Genomic DNA, 17,481 nt, shown 5'->3' on the forward strand with positions numbered 1-17,481 from the left:
TTCCAATGCGATCTAAGATACCATCTATGTATTTCTTGTATTTGTACTGAGTCACCGTTCATACTACGTGGATCAATTATTATTTTAAGTTCAAAAATCAATACTTTTTACTGTGTCAAGTTTGGAAGATGAATGAGCATGGCTGATAGCCATAATTATTTAGTATCTTAGATCGATTGCTCGACTGTTGATTGACAGTGATCATGTTAGGAATTGTTTTTTTCTTATTTCATATCCTTGAAAGTATTTCACCGATTTCCTATTATGTATTTATAATAATCTACAAATTTCGCATAAGCAAAATTTATAAAAACAAAAGAGTTAAAGTTTTCGATACAGCTCAAATTAAAATACCAACCTTAAAAATACCATATTTAAAGCTTCTCTCGTGAATGAGTTTGACATTTTACATATTTTTAAAAAGTGTCAACCACCTTAAGGTAGTTGACACTTTTTCGAAACACAGTCGAAGTCGAATAATTTTAAACAACTATATATGGTTTAAGAACTCAATTGACAAAAATAGCGGTCTCTTTTGACTGAGGTACACCTATGTAACTAATTCCTCGAATATCTATGGTATATGTATAATATTCTACAAATGATAGATGTATTTTTTTATATTTCGATACATAACAGTTTCGAAATATTCTAAAGTCGAACGTTACTAAAGTTGAGCTTTGGCTTGACATAGAGTCACGGAGCAATTCGTAAAATTAAATATCAAATCCTAAGAAATTTTCTCACAAGCTGACAACTATTATAGGAATGTGTTTATGCGATCCAAGAAAAAATCCCCTAAAATTAAACATACTTTGCATACGCAAAGCTTACGAGAAAGATTGGCTTATATTAGGTCAAGGTGCAAATGATTACAAGATACCAGATTAACTTTCAATGTCGAATATTGAGGCTCATAAAAGTAATGCATAATTTTATCATTAAATGTAAAAAAGGGAAAAAATGGCCCTGGCAACTATTTACGTAAACTTGATAAACTGGTTCGGAATAATTGACAAGTTCAACAAAAATTGTAAATATTAATTTTACTTTCTTTCTGCCTGTATTATCTTAATACATATATGTAATTCTGTACGTGTGTTCACTGATCTCTTCTTAGAAGATTTTATTTTTTTGTTTAATAAATTTCTTATTTCACTGTAATCAGCATCGCGACTTGCAGCTATTAAAATATATTACTACATTGTATGTACATTAGATACATATGGATTTTATCAACCAAATTTCTACATTTTTTTTTAAATTATACATATGATACGATATCTGAAAAAATATATAAAAATGATCTAAGACAGCTTCCAGTTTTACATTTCTAAAGATTTTAAATATTCTCGTTACTTTTCCTTTTTTTTAAAACAGGTTTTTTTTTCAATAGGAGAAAGGTACCATTATTCCTGATTGCTATAAATGATATTTATATCATATTATTTTTTAATAAATTACAATTTTATTTTTGAATATGTTGGCATGATAAACTATATCTCAAAAATGATACAGTATATAAACAAACAACACAGCCATATGTACAATGAAATCTTATCCGAACTAAAACAATGTGAAAATTCCATTTATCAGTCAGGTTAGGAGTTTTTGTGTGAATCCGAAAAAAAAGAAACTAAGAAAACTCTATTTGAATATTAAACGATGGAATTGTGTCTTAATACTTCTTAAGAAAAGTAACTTTACGTTATAAAAATAAATTCCAGTCGTTTACATTAATTGTGCAAATGAGGCGAATCAGTGAAAATTCTGGTCACCACTGCCTTAGACACTGAAATATTAATCATTCGTTAGATCGCCGATGTGCCATCAACGCTAGAAATATATTTCTTTACAATAGCTCAAACCAGAACACAACAATACCAAGCTTTGTTTTTTAGCAATAGAATATCTAATGAGCGGATGCTCGGGTTTGCACAAAGCCATACCACAAAATGCATTCATTGTTCACTTTGATTTTCTAAAACTCAAATTTTATATATATTAAAATACTCAATACCCAAAATAAAAAATAAAAAACATGCTGAACATGCATTTGTGTCGGTAGAAATCTGCCACAGACCTTCTCCTCAAAAGGAGTCCTCCTGCCTTAGCAGTGTGACATTTATGTAAATACTTTTTTTATCATATTATTTTAATTTTATAAATATTTTCAATACATTTAAGTATTTTTTTAGTGTGATGTTTTTATTAATGCTTATATGGAAATGGATGGGAATGAAAATAATAAATATGGAATATTTAATTTCAGTGGTGTAATCATTCCAAAAATATTAAGTTAAATAAGTAGTAATTGCAAAGATTACTATGGAATTAATTTTTGATAAATATATAAATTCACCTAAACTATTTTACAACATATATTTATTAAGCTTCAATGTTGCAATACGTTACATATGTATTTAAATGTATATACTTATGTTAACAGTAATGAGCAATTAATATAAATTAAAGGTAGAGAGATCCGTCGTTTATGAAAGGGCGACCACCAGTACGGTAACAGACTGAGATTAGACCCAGAGTTGCACTCACGTTCACACGGACGATGTAACTTAGCACTCTATTATTTTAAATAAAACTATCGTATACTGTATGAAAAATAAGTGTATTGTTAGATTAATGGCAGTGTTCAAATATAATACAAGCAAAAATGGCTGTGTCGCATCAGTGGTTTGTACAATGGTCCACGCCTTCAGTGATCTTTGAAGGTATTAGTAACGATTTTAAAAATGTGAATCCAAGTTGGAACAATTACAAGAATAACTACGTAAATCCATTTGAGCTATCGTCTTCTAGAACCGTTGGAGGTTATTATATATCGCCGACCCGTGCATCTAAATATGAAAAAACTAATTATTTGGATTTTGATAAACGTCCAACTAACGGTGAGTTCGCAATTTACTGCGTTATTTTTTATATATATATATATATTTGTCTGTTTTAATGTAATCAATAAAAAAAATATAAAAGTTTTATAAAAAACTAGTATCATTACATATTAAAGGTCAAATTTTTAAACTCTAAATTCAAATTTAACGTAAAATGTTTTTAACATATATATTTACATTTATATTCGCAATCTAGCTAGCTAGGGTAGCTTAAGTATATGTATATATGTTAAGTATTGTTTTTAAACATCTGGATAAAGATTTTAAATTTTGGAATTTAGAGGTTAAAAGAAGTGTAAATGTCCATATCTACTATATAAATATTACTTTAATTATTCTAAATTATTTATTATTATAAATATTACTATATAAACATCTCTATCGATAGTTGCCTGGTAATAAAATTCAGGCACATTAAATAACACAATATTTTGTTAAACAATTATAAATAATATCATATAACAACGGCACTCCTGTTGAGAAATTATAATACATAAAAAAACGTCTATCGTGATCACTTAATATAATAGTTGATCTTATATCGCGTAAAGGTGAGGGTATACTGTTATGTGCATTTTATGTGTAGTTTAGCGATAAAAAACCCAAGTGCCTTTCTTATTATATAACTATGAAAATATATCATAGTATATATAAAAGCAATAGTAATAAAAATGCGAAAAAAAAATTATGTAAAATAATAAAGATAAAAACATTAATTTATTAATTTGTATTTATTTCATCTAATAAAACTGTATCTAGATAATATAATATACACAAAATTACCACAACCTAAATCTTTATATTGATATTAATTTATTTCTGAAATGTTACTTATATTATTTAAAGGCTTTCTTTAACTATGCTTTAATGGATTTTGTCGATAATCTCTCGTTTTCACTCAAGTGAAGTGAAGCGTTTTTGAAAGTTGCTTTTTGGTACCGTTCATTACTTTTTAATGAAGACGTCGAACATATTAATTTAGGAATAATGTGCCGTATGCGTACCCTAGTAAGTACGCAAACGGTGTAAACTTACACGCTCGATTTCGATAGTAGACGAATTTTTAATTTTAAGAAGCATAATATTAGATATTACATGCAATAACGCTTTCATTGATCAAAGCATATTAAAGACTTCAACCTTTTTAGCAAGCTGATAAATAAATACATTGGTTATTTTTCTTTTAACTTTAAAAACCATATGGTCTGTTTATAGATCTGTACAAATTGGCATACAATGACTAAAACGTCGTGACGAAATTATCGTTCATGTTCATGGCCCATACAACAGTGTAAGCCGTTGGTGCAATGGGCAATGGTGAAAGTTAAGGCTATTAAAACTATCGTTTTGCCACACACGGAAATATCGACCGACTCCGGTAAAATAACAAACTTACGAGTTTGAGAGGCTGTTTTCCTAAGACGCTTCCAAGAAAACCGAACTTAAACAGAACTGTAATATGTTATTATTTTTAATAACTGTTTTTTTTTCTTAAGTAATATTTATTAAATATATAATTATTTTTATTATTAAGTACTTAAATTGACTAGTGTAGTTAAAAACGATGTATTAAATAACATCATAATCTATACTAGTAATATTATAAATTCGAAAGTTACTCTGTTTGTCTGTTGTTCTTTCACGACCAAACCACATAACTGAATTTGATGAAATTTTAAATAAAGCAAGATTAAACTACAAGGAAGGACATAGCCTACTTTATTGCCTAACAACTGACCACCGACCCTTAAAATATGCGTGAAGCCGTAGGCGACGGGCGGGCATGTTGTTTTATTAGTAGACACCAAATTAACATAAATGTGGTCAAAGTTGTTATATTTAATTTAAGTCGAAAATTAACTGATATACTCATATAGGCACACTCGCTCACTTGTGTATTCTAAGTAATGTTCTTCTGAGCGATTTTGGAAATTTAAAAAAAATTAGGAAAATGTCAATTTTCTCGACAGAAAACTCAATAAATTTTAATTTGCCCGACAAAGCTAGCTACCAGACTAACGACACAGTAAAATTTCTACTACTGTATTCAAACTGATACTACTGCAAAATCGTAGTAACTTTGTTTAGTACTCTTTTGTCTTGTACTTACTATTCAAAATTTACTCATTAAATATTAGTTCATTAAACTTATGCAATACTCGCTAGAGCGTAAACTCTTTGGTTTATATTCTTTATGCAGATGACACACTCTCGCAAAACACAAAATAAAAATACTTTTAAAAATAATTATTTATTAGTGGTAGTAGATTTATATATATTCTCACTTTGAGAATAGTTATGGGAATATTACCAATTGTTATATAATTAACATACTGGTAACAACTTCGATATAACTTATAGTAAATCAACTATATAGCTATAGGTATGTGTAAAAAGAGTTGACTATATACACTCTTAGATATATATTGTAGTCTTTTTTACTCATATTGATGTAACATATGTAGATGTTTTCTTGTTTTATCAAAACGCAGCAGAATTAGACTGGAAATAACTAATTTAGGACCCTTTACTAACTCACTTATCATTTTTATTGCGAATATTTTTTAATGATATCCATATTTGTCTATTACTGTCTTTTTCCACTGTCTATCTGGCTCTCTGTATTTATCTATGGTAAGAATAATTATTTCCACAAAATTTATCTCTGCGAGAATGTACTTCGACACAAATACCGTTGATGACAGGGATTTCGTCTCGCAACACGGACCTTGATTGAGAAAAGTGTATCGCTTTAGTCGACAAAAAGTCTGTATTATTTGGTACATTTATTTATTTTTGACAATATGTATTTTAATACGTACCTAATCATAACAAATCTTATACTAATATTATAAAGAGATAAGATTTGTTTCTTTTGTCTGGTTTGACTACAAAACTAATGTTCCGTATAATATAGAGCTACTAACTTGACGACGAAGTATATATAACACACGCAATGACTTTGATCGGTTCCCGCTTTATGGAGACTGATTATTTTTATATATATATATATTTTATAAATGTGTATTTTGTGTTTTTTATAAATTGAGGTGTTCATCTATTCATTACTGCAGGTAATCAAGTAAACAAGTGAATCTTGCTTGTTTCAATGTTTTTGCAACTTTGAATCAATGCAATAAAAGTACGTGTTAAACTCACTGGATTGATATAATAGTGTGCGCTTATACCGTATGTGATACCGTATATGTTTATGTATGATAAATAATGTATAGACAATAGCACTGTACATTGCGTTGTGTATGTGCTAAAAATTATCTTAACTCTGTGAAGTGACCACATCAGACGCGATGTAATGAGAATTACGTTTTTTAAACTTTTCTTAAATTTGTTTGAGGCTAACATTTATAATCAATGAAAATTAATTAGGTACTAGTTCCAATATATGCAAATTTATAAAATTAAATATAATATAATGTAAACTCAAGAAGGACATTTATTAACAGGAGATTAACTAGAAAGAAAAAAAAATAATACGAATAAGTCACTTTAATACAGAACACTTGTTCTTATTATGAAAACAATTCTTGAACAATCAGTATACGGAATCTCTTATTATGTTATAAATTTACAAAATTTGTAAACTTTCTCATTTTTTATTATTGATTCAATGATGTTTTATTTTAAATATTCTCATTTAAGTTTCCGCTTAACATGCATTATCATAATTGAACGTATAAGAACGCAACCTTTACACTTGGAATCTTAGAGTTAAAAAAAAAAGTGCAAATAGTGCTTTCGGGACATTAAAAAATAGTATTTTTAATTATATTTTCGTGTAGTTTTATAATATATTTTTTGATAAAATTTAATGCAAGTCTTGCAATAGTCTCTGTGTTAAAATTTACCTATACAATTTATTTTTAACACAAAAAATATTGTTATTTCCTTGTTAAAATGTAAACTACAATACATTCAGTCGTAAACTAATTTTACTAGTAATAGATTCACTGATATTCACTGTTATACTAGTTAACATTTTTTTTATTAAACACAAATTTTACTAGTTATGAAATCAGGTCTTAATTTATATATATTTAATTTTTTTTATGTAGCTTAGTAAATACCTAATATTTTTCGTCTCTTTCCAGATAGAACGCGTTTAGCTGGAATGGCGTTATGGCTTACGATGTTGGGGATAACGCGATCCCAGTCTGTGCCATCAGATACGGAAACTCCACCCTTTAGCACGCTTTACAAATGGAAACACCTAGACTTTGAGTTCCCTTCAGAGAGCCATCGACGCTACGCTATTGCTAATGGGTAAATATTATTTTGGAAGCTACCATTAGATTATATTACAATTTTATAATCTGAACTGATAACTACTACTTATTGGCACATAAGTGCAAATGCAAATAAAGTTATACGACAATTAAAAACAACTAACTTTAACTAATATATTTATACTTATCAAACAATTAAATATATTTTATTCTCATTTAATTATAATCTTATGTTATTTATATTCCTAAAATAGTTAAAGGTAAGCAATCACTAGTCATAGAATAATATACGTATTTTGTATAGTTTTCTATGACTACTAAGCCTAACAACCAAAATAATTTCATTAAATTTTGTTTTGAATTTGTTTAATGCACAAATTGTACTTAAAAAAAAATTGCTTATATTTAGATGAATCTACAATTTAACTGTTCTCTTTTGGTGTTCTTACAAAATACACATTGCAATTTCATTTGAATTCATGACGCATACGTATCGCTTAGTGCGTTTTAGCATAAGCCTGGTTAGATTTATTTTTGTTTATTGTTTTAATATATTAGTCGATACAATAAATACTACAATTTTATAATGTTTTCTATTCCATGAGCAGCCCTGAAGAAGTCAGAAACTTAAATCTTGCAATTCAATTATATTTTAAGATCGAACAATTTATCAAATTATTAATAATATTATATGCTTTCAGCGACTTCATTCCAGAAAACATTCTACCTCTAGGATTGGAGGTGTGGGGTTCTCGTGTTTGGGTGACAATACCAAGTTGGCGACGAGGAGTTCCAGCCACACTAGCCACCGTTCCTCGCTCTGGTGGAGTGACATCGCCACGTCTTAAGCCTTACCCTGATTGGAGCTTCCATAGAGCATTCAGTAAGTATTCATTTTATAAAGTAAAGATTTTTGCACATTTTATATATTCTTATAATGATGTATATATGTTTTAAAATATTGTCTTTTAAACGACGCATCAACGTAAATGCAGTTCTAAGGTGTGAAAGGATTGTCGTCATAATATTTAACATAACTAAATAATAATACGATGACAATATTTAACCTGGAATATTACAAGCAATGATTTTTTTTTTCAGATAAAAGCAGTGGCTGTTCTGGCTTAACATCTGTTTTTCGAATGAATATTGACCATTGCGGTAGACTGTGGGTACTCGATTCAGGACAAATAGATACTCAAGATAACCCAAAACAAATATGTCCACCAAGTATAATAGTATTCGATTTAAAAACTGATATGCCTATTGCCAGGTATATTATTCCTAAGGAGTACGTTCTTCAAGATTCATTATTTTCGAACATAATTTTGGATACAAGAAGGAAAGACTGCTCTGATCTTCACGCTTACATAGCAGATACGTGGCGCTTCGGACTGTTGGTATTTCGCGAAAGCGATGAAAGTTTTTGGAGATTTTCACATCATCTATTTTTCCCTGATCCCATAGCATCTAATTATACCCTACACGGCTTAAACTTTCAATGGACCGATGGAATCTTTGGTCTTGCGCTCACTCCTGTCGACCAATTTGAAGAAAGGATATTATATTTTCACGCCATGTCAAGTTACAGAGAATTTTTAGTTAAAACGTCAGTACTTCGTGATTCATCGCGTGTTAACGACAGTGCTACTGAATTTTCCATACTTGGTGAAAGTAGAGGATTGTTTGGTCAATCGTCTGCATCGGCGATTGATAAACAAGGGGTAATGTTTTATGGCCTAGTGACAAGGGACACTGTTGCTTGTTGGGATACGGCGAAATCGTATTTAAAACAGAACCTTGGTGTGGTAGCAATGAATAAGGAGACATTAGTTTTTCCTAACGACATAAGAATTGATCAGGAGGACCGACAGAGCGTTTGGGTGATAACTAATCGGCTACCAATGTTTCAAGCAAGTGCTTTAGATGCTGATGATTATAATTATCGTATTATGTACGCTGATACAAAAGAAGCTGTGCGGGGAACAGTTTGTAATCCCGTCTTTCAACCTCGCCACAAATGGTATAAATATGTATAAAAATAATAACTGTATTCTCTTATGTATGAAAATTAAGATAAAAACAACATAATTTTTTTATGAAACTAGTCCTACTCTATTCATTATTAGAAGCAGTATAAGAAAATCATACTCAGTCTAAGTAAAATATAAGTATGGGAATATCGAATAAATGTGTTTTATTAAATTTCCAAAATTAAATATATGAGTACTAACATAGTAAATGTAATGTTGTACAAATTAAAATGTTAGGAGAATTTTGGCTTTTTAAAAATTAAATTTGATACCAAATAAAAATATAGCAATTAATCATATGTCATATTGCTAAAATATTAATGTAGGCGTTACTTATAACCATGAATTCTGGTGTAGTATTATGATAGCCGAGATGGCTCAGTAGCTAAAACGTGTGATTTTAAGCACGGTCATGTACAACCAAATCTTCATTTACTTCATTCGTACTCGGTGAAGGAAAACATAGCGAGGAAACAACAATAAAATACGTGTATCCACCAAAGCGCATTGGAGTAGTTCTGAACCTTAACCTAGCAGTGGGAAATGCTGTAACTTTTAATTTAACAATAACTTAAGTATTTTGATAACTTTAGCAAATGATTTAATCCTCAACGAATATTTTATTTTCTGTTGCGTTAACAATTTCTACTTTAATAATCACGTGTCGTTTTAAATACAACTTACCTATATTAAATAAGTATTTTTACATTTAAATAGAAAAAATAAGTCTACTTACGTCAAAAATATTGTAGCAATTTTTTAAAATGACAATAATTGAATATAATGTTTTTTATAATATATTTTTTACTTGGTGGTAGGGCTTTGTGCAAGCCCGTCTGGGTAGGTACCACCTACTCATCAGATATTCTACCGCCAAATAACAGTACTATATATTGTTGTGTTCCGGTTAGAAGGGTGAGTGAGCCAGTGTAATCACTGGCACAAGGGACATAACATCTTAGTTTCCAAGGTTGGTGGTGCATAGGTGATGTAAGGAATGGTTAATATTTCTTACAGCGCCTATGTCTATGGACGGTGGTGACCACTTACCATCAAGTGGCCCATATGCTCGTTCGCCAACCTATGCCATAAAAAAAAGAAGATGAATTAAATTGAATTATAAACTTCCCTTCTACCTTTCTTTACTTATTGTAATGTTAATGAGGTTAAAATATAAATTCAAATACTCTAATTCATAAATAAATTACCTATGGCCCGTAAATCAGAATATGTATAAGTCTTTATAATTATAACCAAAATTCTTCAGTCGCGTGTATGACACTGAACTCCTAAGCGGATGGAATAAATTTTATACATGACCGGGTAAGACGAATTTCAAATATCTTTTATTAACAATAAAAATACTATTTCACGAGAATCAAGTTGAGTCGGGCAGCTAGTATATTGCAGCTCGTTATATATATATACACATCAACAGCAAAAAACTTGCGATACAAAAATGTAAATTTATATAAAACCGTAAATAGTTCGAATATTATATTTAGAACATAAATATGAATAAATAAATTATTATATTGTAACTTACTGAAGTAAACATGCTATGGCCTTATAATTATTTGGTTAAATTTGTATCCCCACATAATTTATAAGCAAAAAGCGAGGATAAACTGGTTTGTGTATTGCTCTACATACATCCTTACATAACTATCAAGGCGTTTACGTTTCGACCGAGCCTCACAACATTTATTTGTACACAGCAGGAAAGACGTGATTTGGATAGGCGAAAAATAAAAACAATAGTGGTGCTCGCGAAAGTAAGGTAAGACATTATATATATATATATATATCATTAAAGGAATTTCTAGTAACGTACAGCGCAAGTGATTAACCGTGTTGATTGTTATTCAGTAATATTTATTAGGCGTATTTATATCAAATAAAATATTCTTTGTATATATTTTTAATATTTAACACCTACGATTAATAACTTGAATGGGCAAGGCCTTATATACTTTCAATACTAGTTTTAAGAGTGTAAGAATGGAATTCCAAAGTATGTTAATGAATCAAATTGTAGACTTGAGGGTTCATGAAAATATCATGTCCAATGTGTTATATTATTATTCCGAAGATTATTAAAATCTAATAAATGAAATTTACCACTCTGTGAAATTTCAGACAGTACCGAAGTACTAAAGAAGAATAAGTAATAGAGAAACTAACTAAATATGTGTGAAAAATTAACGAACCATGTAATAATAAGATAGCTCTTAATTATATATTTCATCAATTTTCTAATCAGAATTCAAATATCTTAACTTGCCTAAATACTTTCTTTTCAGATGAGACTCAAAGCAACATTTTTTATTGTGGTTCTAGCAATATGTGGTACAAGTTCTCACGTACAAAAAAAGTCTATAGGTACCCTGTATCGCTGGAAGCAAATTGACTTTGATTTTCCAACTCCTCAACACCGTGAACTGGCTATTCAGAATGGGTATTTAAATAGCTTATTTAAACTGAATTCCTAGAATTTACATATTTCGATATCAAGCATTAACTGAACTATACAATATATATATATATTTACAGTTAAGTACCAACTTAAATAAAATATACTTAACTACATTGTTGATTTCAGTCAATTCAATCAGATCAATGTTATACCCTTGGGAGTGGAACGATGGAAAAATCGTGTATTTATAAGTACACCAAGATGGAAGAAAGGTGTTCCAGCAACATTGTCTGCTTTGCCTGTTGCAGGCCAGGAAGAATCTCCATTACTCCGTCCGTTCCCAAATTGGGACTGGCACAATGCAGGTACATTAATACAACAACATAATAATATAATAATTTTGCAATATTTAGATATGTCACACTTTTAAATATGTTACGTAAATATTTTCTAATGGACAACGTTTTTGATTATGTTAAATAAAGATATATATTAACCAATATAATATTAGTATATGTTACATACGCATAATTTATAAACTAGTATCAGTAATTTAATATGATCAACCTCGGTTATTTAATAAATAGGTGTTAAGTAACCACTTAAGAAATATTTAGACTATTCGCTCATTACGGTCGACTAACCTGAAGTATGTGTGGCCTGCAATAAGAATAAACTTTATATAATAATTTACAATTCATTAGTTTAAAAACATGTTTATATTAAGAAATTAAGTATTTAAATATTGAGTTATGAAATGTTTAATACTGATACAGTAATAAGCAGCTATATTATCTTTTACTCCAAAAAGACTTTGGTATATACTTAAAGTTAATTAAATTTATTTACATTAGATTTCATATAAATTATAAATACAAAAATTTCGCTTACTTTTTTTTTAAATACTGATTTTGTATTTTTATAGGTAACTGCACAGGATTCACATCAATTTTCAGAATGAGCATCGATCATTGCGGAGTAATGTGGGCTCTTGACTCTGGTCAAGTCGAGGCCTTTGAAACACCGAGGCAACTATGTCCACCAACACTATTCGCTATAAGCCTGGAAACAGATACTGTTCTTGGCCGATTTCCCATTCCGAGCGAATTTGTTTTACAAAATTCACTCATTACAAATATTGTCGTTGACTCTAGAGACGCCCAGTGTAGAGACTTACATGTTTATATTGCCGATGCGTGGCGATTTGGATTAATCGTGTTTAGAGATTCTGATTCGTCTTTTTGGAGGTTCAACCATTATACGTTTTACCCAGAACCTTTGCTATCAAATTACACGCTCCACGGATTAAATTATCAATGGTCAGATGGTTTATTCGGTATGTCCTTGGGACAGTACCATCTTGGTGATCGTCCTCTTTACTATCACTCCATGTCTAGTTCTCTAGAATTTTCGGTTAAAACATCAGTAATACGAGATCCATCACGAGTTAACAATGCTATAGATGAATTTAAACTCCTTGGCGAGAGTCGTGGTATGAGGGGACAGGTTTCCGCCGCAGCCATAGACCGCAACGGCGTCATGTTCTTTAACCTTATTTCACTCGACAGTATCGGGTGTTGGGACACACGCAAAGAATACAAAAACAAAAATTTGGATATAGTAGCACAAAATAATGAGACGATTGTGTTTCCTAATGATTTACGGATTGACCATGAAGTGCCGCAAGTAGTTTGGATTATAACGAACAGGCTACCGATGTATCAATTTAATTTAATTAATCCAAATGAGTATAATTACAGAATTATGTACATGGATCCAAAAACTGCTGTAGAAAATTCAGTATGTCAACCATTTTAATATATTTATATCCATCTTTTATAAATATTGTAAATAAAAAGTTTAATATCTAACGATGTTTTATTTCAAAATTCCCTTTTTTTAACAATATTTGATTTATATAAATTATTACTTAGCGTCAGAATCTTCGTTCTTCCGTGTTTTCGGCTTTATAGAAGATTTATCATAACTGTCACTTTTAACACGATTATTGTTACCAATGTCAGTTGAAGAATTCATTCCGATAATTTCATCATCAGATACTTCATTGAGAGCTATTCGAACCTTCATTCTATTAATCACACTTTCAAAACTCTCTGTTGACTCTATTTTTATTTTAGTAGTTTCCGGTTCGAGATTATCTATATTTTCTATGTGTTTCTCATCCTTATCAAAATATTCTAAAATTTCGTCATGTGAATGTATAAGAGTTTTACTATTATTTTTTGGAATTGTTTCCTTGTTTTCTTGATTAAAGCTAACAGTATCCAATGAATTTTCTTTAGTTGATTCGACACATTGTGAACTCTGGCTATTAATATTATCATTTTGAGCGGTATTATTTTGAGGTCTACTTTCAGGTGAATTTAATGACCCAAATAAATCTGAGGGCTTTTTCATAAATATTTGCGGATAGTCTCGTAGATAAGATGCGACTTTGCCTTTGTTACTTCCCACAAGAGGCGGAGTATCTGAATCTTCAGTGGAAATTGCGGGGCACTCAATACGCTGTGGCAAGAATGCTTGAGAATTTGAAAAAAGCTTAACAGGATCAACATTATCTTTTTTCTTAAAAACACCTATACGTAGTAACATTAATACAAATTGTTCTAGAATGCGGTCAGTATCACGTGGTACAACTACTTCACTGCCAAACCAGTCCTCGTATGTGCCTATATCAGATATTGTTCTGTTAGAAATAACGGACAAGGGACATGGCCTATCTATACCAACAGATTCAATGTCTTCATTGCTTGATGAGTTTTGAAATGTTTCACTTAGTTTTACTATTGATTGGGTTAATACTCTGTCAATCGATGGGGCTCGTTCTCCATAGCTGTAAAATGTGATAATTGAAAAAAATGTCTAAACAAGTTTATATGTCATTAAAATTATTAAATCACTAACAAGCTGGCAATAAGTTTTTTTCGCAATTGATCTTCACCTTGTAATGATTTAGTTCGACGTCTACGCACAGCCAGTTCTAATCCATAGTCGTAATCTTTTGTGGGCGATACTGCAGGAAATGTTTTAAACGCCGATGTCATTTTTAAATAATGATAGTAACTGAAATGACACGATGCCATAGTATATTACTGATCACTTAAGACTTTATGTTATATAATAATACAATCATATCATAAAATAAGAGAATTGTACTACTTGTAATAATTTTTGATACCGAATATGAATTAAATCTTATATTTGGAGAAAAAATATTATTTAACTAACTTGATTAATAAATTGAATTTCAAAAGTTGCACTAAAAATAACTTTTATATGAAATGTCTTGTCATTATGACTGTAGTAGCTGTTGTGTATTTTCTTTTACGTAAGGTTCGAAATTAATATAACTTGCCTAAATATAAGCATCCACATATAAAACGCTGGCATAATAGAGATGAGTTTGCCAATTAGAAATTTTATGCAAGGAGGTCTCGCTGGTCCCAGAAGAACGCATGTTCCAAGGCCTAAAGCCAAGCTTGTCAGTTCGCAAAGAAAATTTCTTATTGCTGCAAGCAGAAGCCAAGGCAGCACCAGAGTTGGGCGTTCCTCCTGAAGCAATATAATTGCAAATATGGTGTTGATATTATTTTCACAAACTATATTTTAGGACCCAAAATATTTATGTAAGTATAATAAATATGACAAATTTATTTAATCTATATTAATATTATAAAGTGAGATTTAGTGAGTTTGTTACTAAACGGAGAGTAAACACCGGAACCACGCCACGCCATTTATTTGAAAAAAAAAACTCTCATAATTTAATTTCCAGATCGTCTTAGACTAATATATTTCCATATCCATATACATTTTCTATACCGTTAAGGAAGAGATAAGCTACTCTTCCTAAGCGGCTGGACCGATTTCTTTTTGTGTATATATGAGCGGGTGAATCGTTTACATTGGTCTCGGTAGGTGACGCAGCCATTAGTAGATAAATAAAATTCTTTTCTCACCCGACAGAAATCAGGACAAGCAGCTATTTTATCATAGAAATAAGATCATAATAAAGAATATTTATATGCATCTCACATTAAAACTCTACAAACTCCTTAAAATAAAACGCTTATAAAAAAATATTCATAGATATGTTTATTTTAAAACGAAAAAATTTATTACGTTTTGTAAACGTATTGGCACAGAGCCACTGACTAATTCATTGGAATGCGATCATAATAAATCGATTGGTGCTTCAATCCATAGTAAATATGGCCCTTTTAATGAATTGATTATAAACAGAACCAGAGAAATATTTAGAATAAATATCGATCATCAATCAGTCATATCACTAAGGTTAAATTAGTAATTTTTTTAATAAAAATAATACATCGAAATATTTTATGAAGAAAAATATTTAGTTTATAAAAGAGAGTTTATTTAGTATTTATAAAAGAGAATCTCTCGTTCTCGCAGTCCGAACAGACGGCTAGTCTAAACGATTGGAGTCAGATGAGACACAGGATCAACTGATTTACTTGACGATAAATATTATAATATAGAATTTTCTTACCAAAAATACTGGATATAGGAGGACAATATACGAGGCCAGATAGACATATACCGTGAAACACTGCACAAGCATCACACCACATATTGTCGTCCTTAGAACGCGTTGCACGTGCAATGATAGCTCTTCTGGCATTTTCATGTTCCATACCTAAAGTATAATGGATTAATATGTTTTTTTTTTAAATAATAAATGTTCTTGTAATTATTTAAAATACTTAAATGTTACTCAAAGATTTGATATTAATTATAATTCAAGACATCTAATTACATATGTATGTTATTCGAAATGATTTCAAGATACAATAGCAAAGAAATAATATTTTTGGTGCATTAAAAATCACAATTTAATTATATAATTTCAAAAATCTCAAGTTATCTCAGCGGGTAAAATTGAGTGTAAAGAGCGATGTGAAGTCAACATCTGCGTAATGTATTAAAAACATTTCAAGCCGCTTTAATATTTTTCTTAATTTATAGAGAAACTTGTTGTAAAGCGTTCAAGATTCTAACAAGAATTAAAAATAAACATTTTACACGTAGGAAGTGCAGTTTTCGCTTCATAAAGGGCAAAGCATAAACACGTGCCTGTCCAACATCGGAATAATATTTGCCACGGGATTTTCAACCTTGCTATTATACTATTAGCGGTTAATTTGAAAAATACTAAGTATATATTCATGAACAAACACCATCTATCAGCGGTTCAAAGTTTTACAATAGTTTGGGCACCTGTTTAAGATTAGCGTTCACTTTGAACAGCGTTGCGTCGAAAATTGTCCGCAAAATGCCAAGAACTGTCCACAGGCATACTTCAGACTGTAGGCTCATTCCAATGTAAGTGAGTATGTTTATCATTGTTTGACTATTTCTATTATATTATTAGCAATTTCATCAACATTTTCTTTTATTTCATCTTCGTTTACTTTATTTATTTAATTTTGAATATTTATTCTCGATTTGAGATCACCATTGTCACTCAATTGAAATTTGACATAATACCTATATACATTTTATATTCTATGGTTCTAAAGATTTCATAATAAGTATTTGATTGATAGTAACATTATTTTTTTGAGATATATAAAAATAATATTCTAAAAATCCCACGATTTTTTACGTTTTTCAAATTATACGTATAAAATATATTATTAAATATTTAGCTTTAAAATAAAAAAAAATTAAGGTAGATTTTTTTTTATCCATGGTTATGTATGTAATTAAAAAAACGCGTTGTTTAATTGTATTTAGTTGATATATTTGTAATTTGTTGTATAAAAAAAAATACAGACGAATTGATAACCTCCTCCTTTTTGAAGTCGGTTAACAAATGAGCAAAAAGCGTACCG

General features: G+C 29.9%; 2 protein-coding genes across 2 annotated transcripts; one reads left to right on the forward strand and one right to left on the reverse strand.

Moving 5' to 3' along the window:
* The first annotated feature begins 2,539 nt into the window (after positions 1 to 2,539).
* LOC125065910 lies at positions 2,540 to 13,423 on the forward strand. Its single transcript, XM_047673767.1, has 7 exons — positions 2,540 to 2,906; positions 7,019 to 7,190; positions 7,855 to 8,036; positions 8,255 to 9,186; positions 11,490 to 11,644; positions 11,789 to 11,967; positions 12,528 to 13,423. The coding sequence occupies exons 1-7, from the start codon at positions 2,672 to 2,674 to the stop codon at positions 13,418 to 13,420; spliced, it is 2,748 nt and encodes a 915-aa protein (XP_047529723.1). The 5' UTR covers positions 2,540 to 2,671; the 3' UTR covers positions 13,421 to 13,423.
* Positions 13,424 to 13,528: 105 nt separating this feature from the next.
* Positions 13,529 to 17,104, reverse strand: LOC125065911. Its single transcript, XM_047673768.1, has 5 exons — positions 16,865 to 17,104; positions 16,137 to 16,283; positions 14,979 to 15,175; positions 14,528 to 14,686; positions 13,529 to 14,456 (listed from the first exon to the last, which is right to left on the reverse strand). The coding sequence occupies exons 1-5, from the start codon at positions 16,988 to 16,990 to the stop codon at positions 13,529 to 13,531; spliced, it is 1,557 nt and encodes a 518-aa protein (XP_047529724.1). The 5' UTR covers positions 16,991 to 17,104.
* Positions 17,105 to 17,481: the final 377 nt, after the last annotated feature.

The sequence above is a fragment of the Vanessa atalanta genome, chromosome 8 (genome assembly GCF_905147765.1).
Source record: "Vanessa atalanta chromosome 8, ilVanAtal1.2, whole genome shotgun sequence".
Classification (NCBI taxonomy): Eukaryota; Metazoa; Arthropoda; class Insecta; order Lepidoptera; family Nymphalidae; genus Vanessa; species Vanessa atalanta.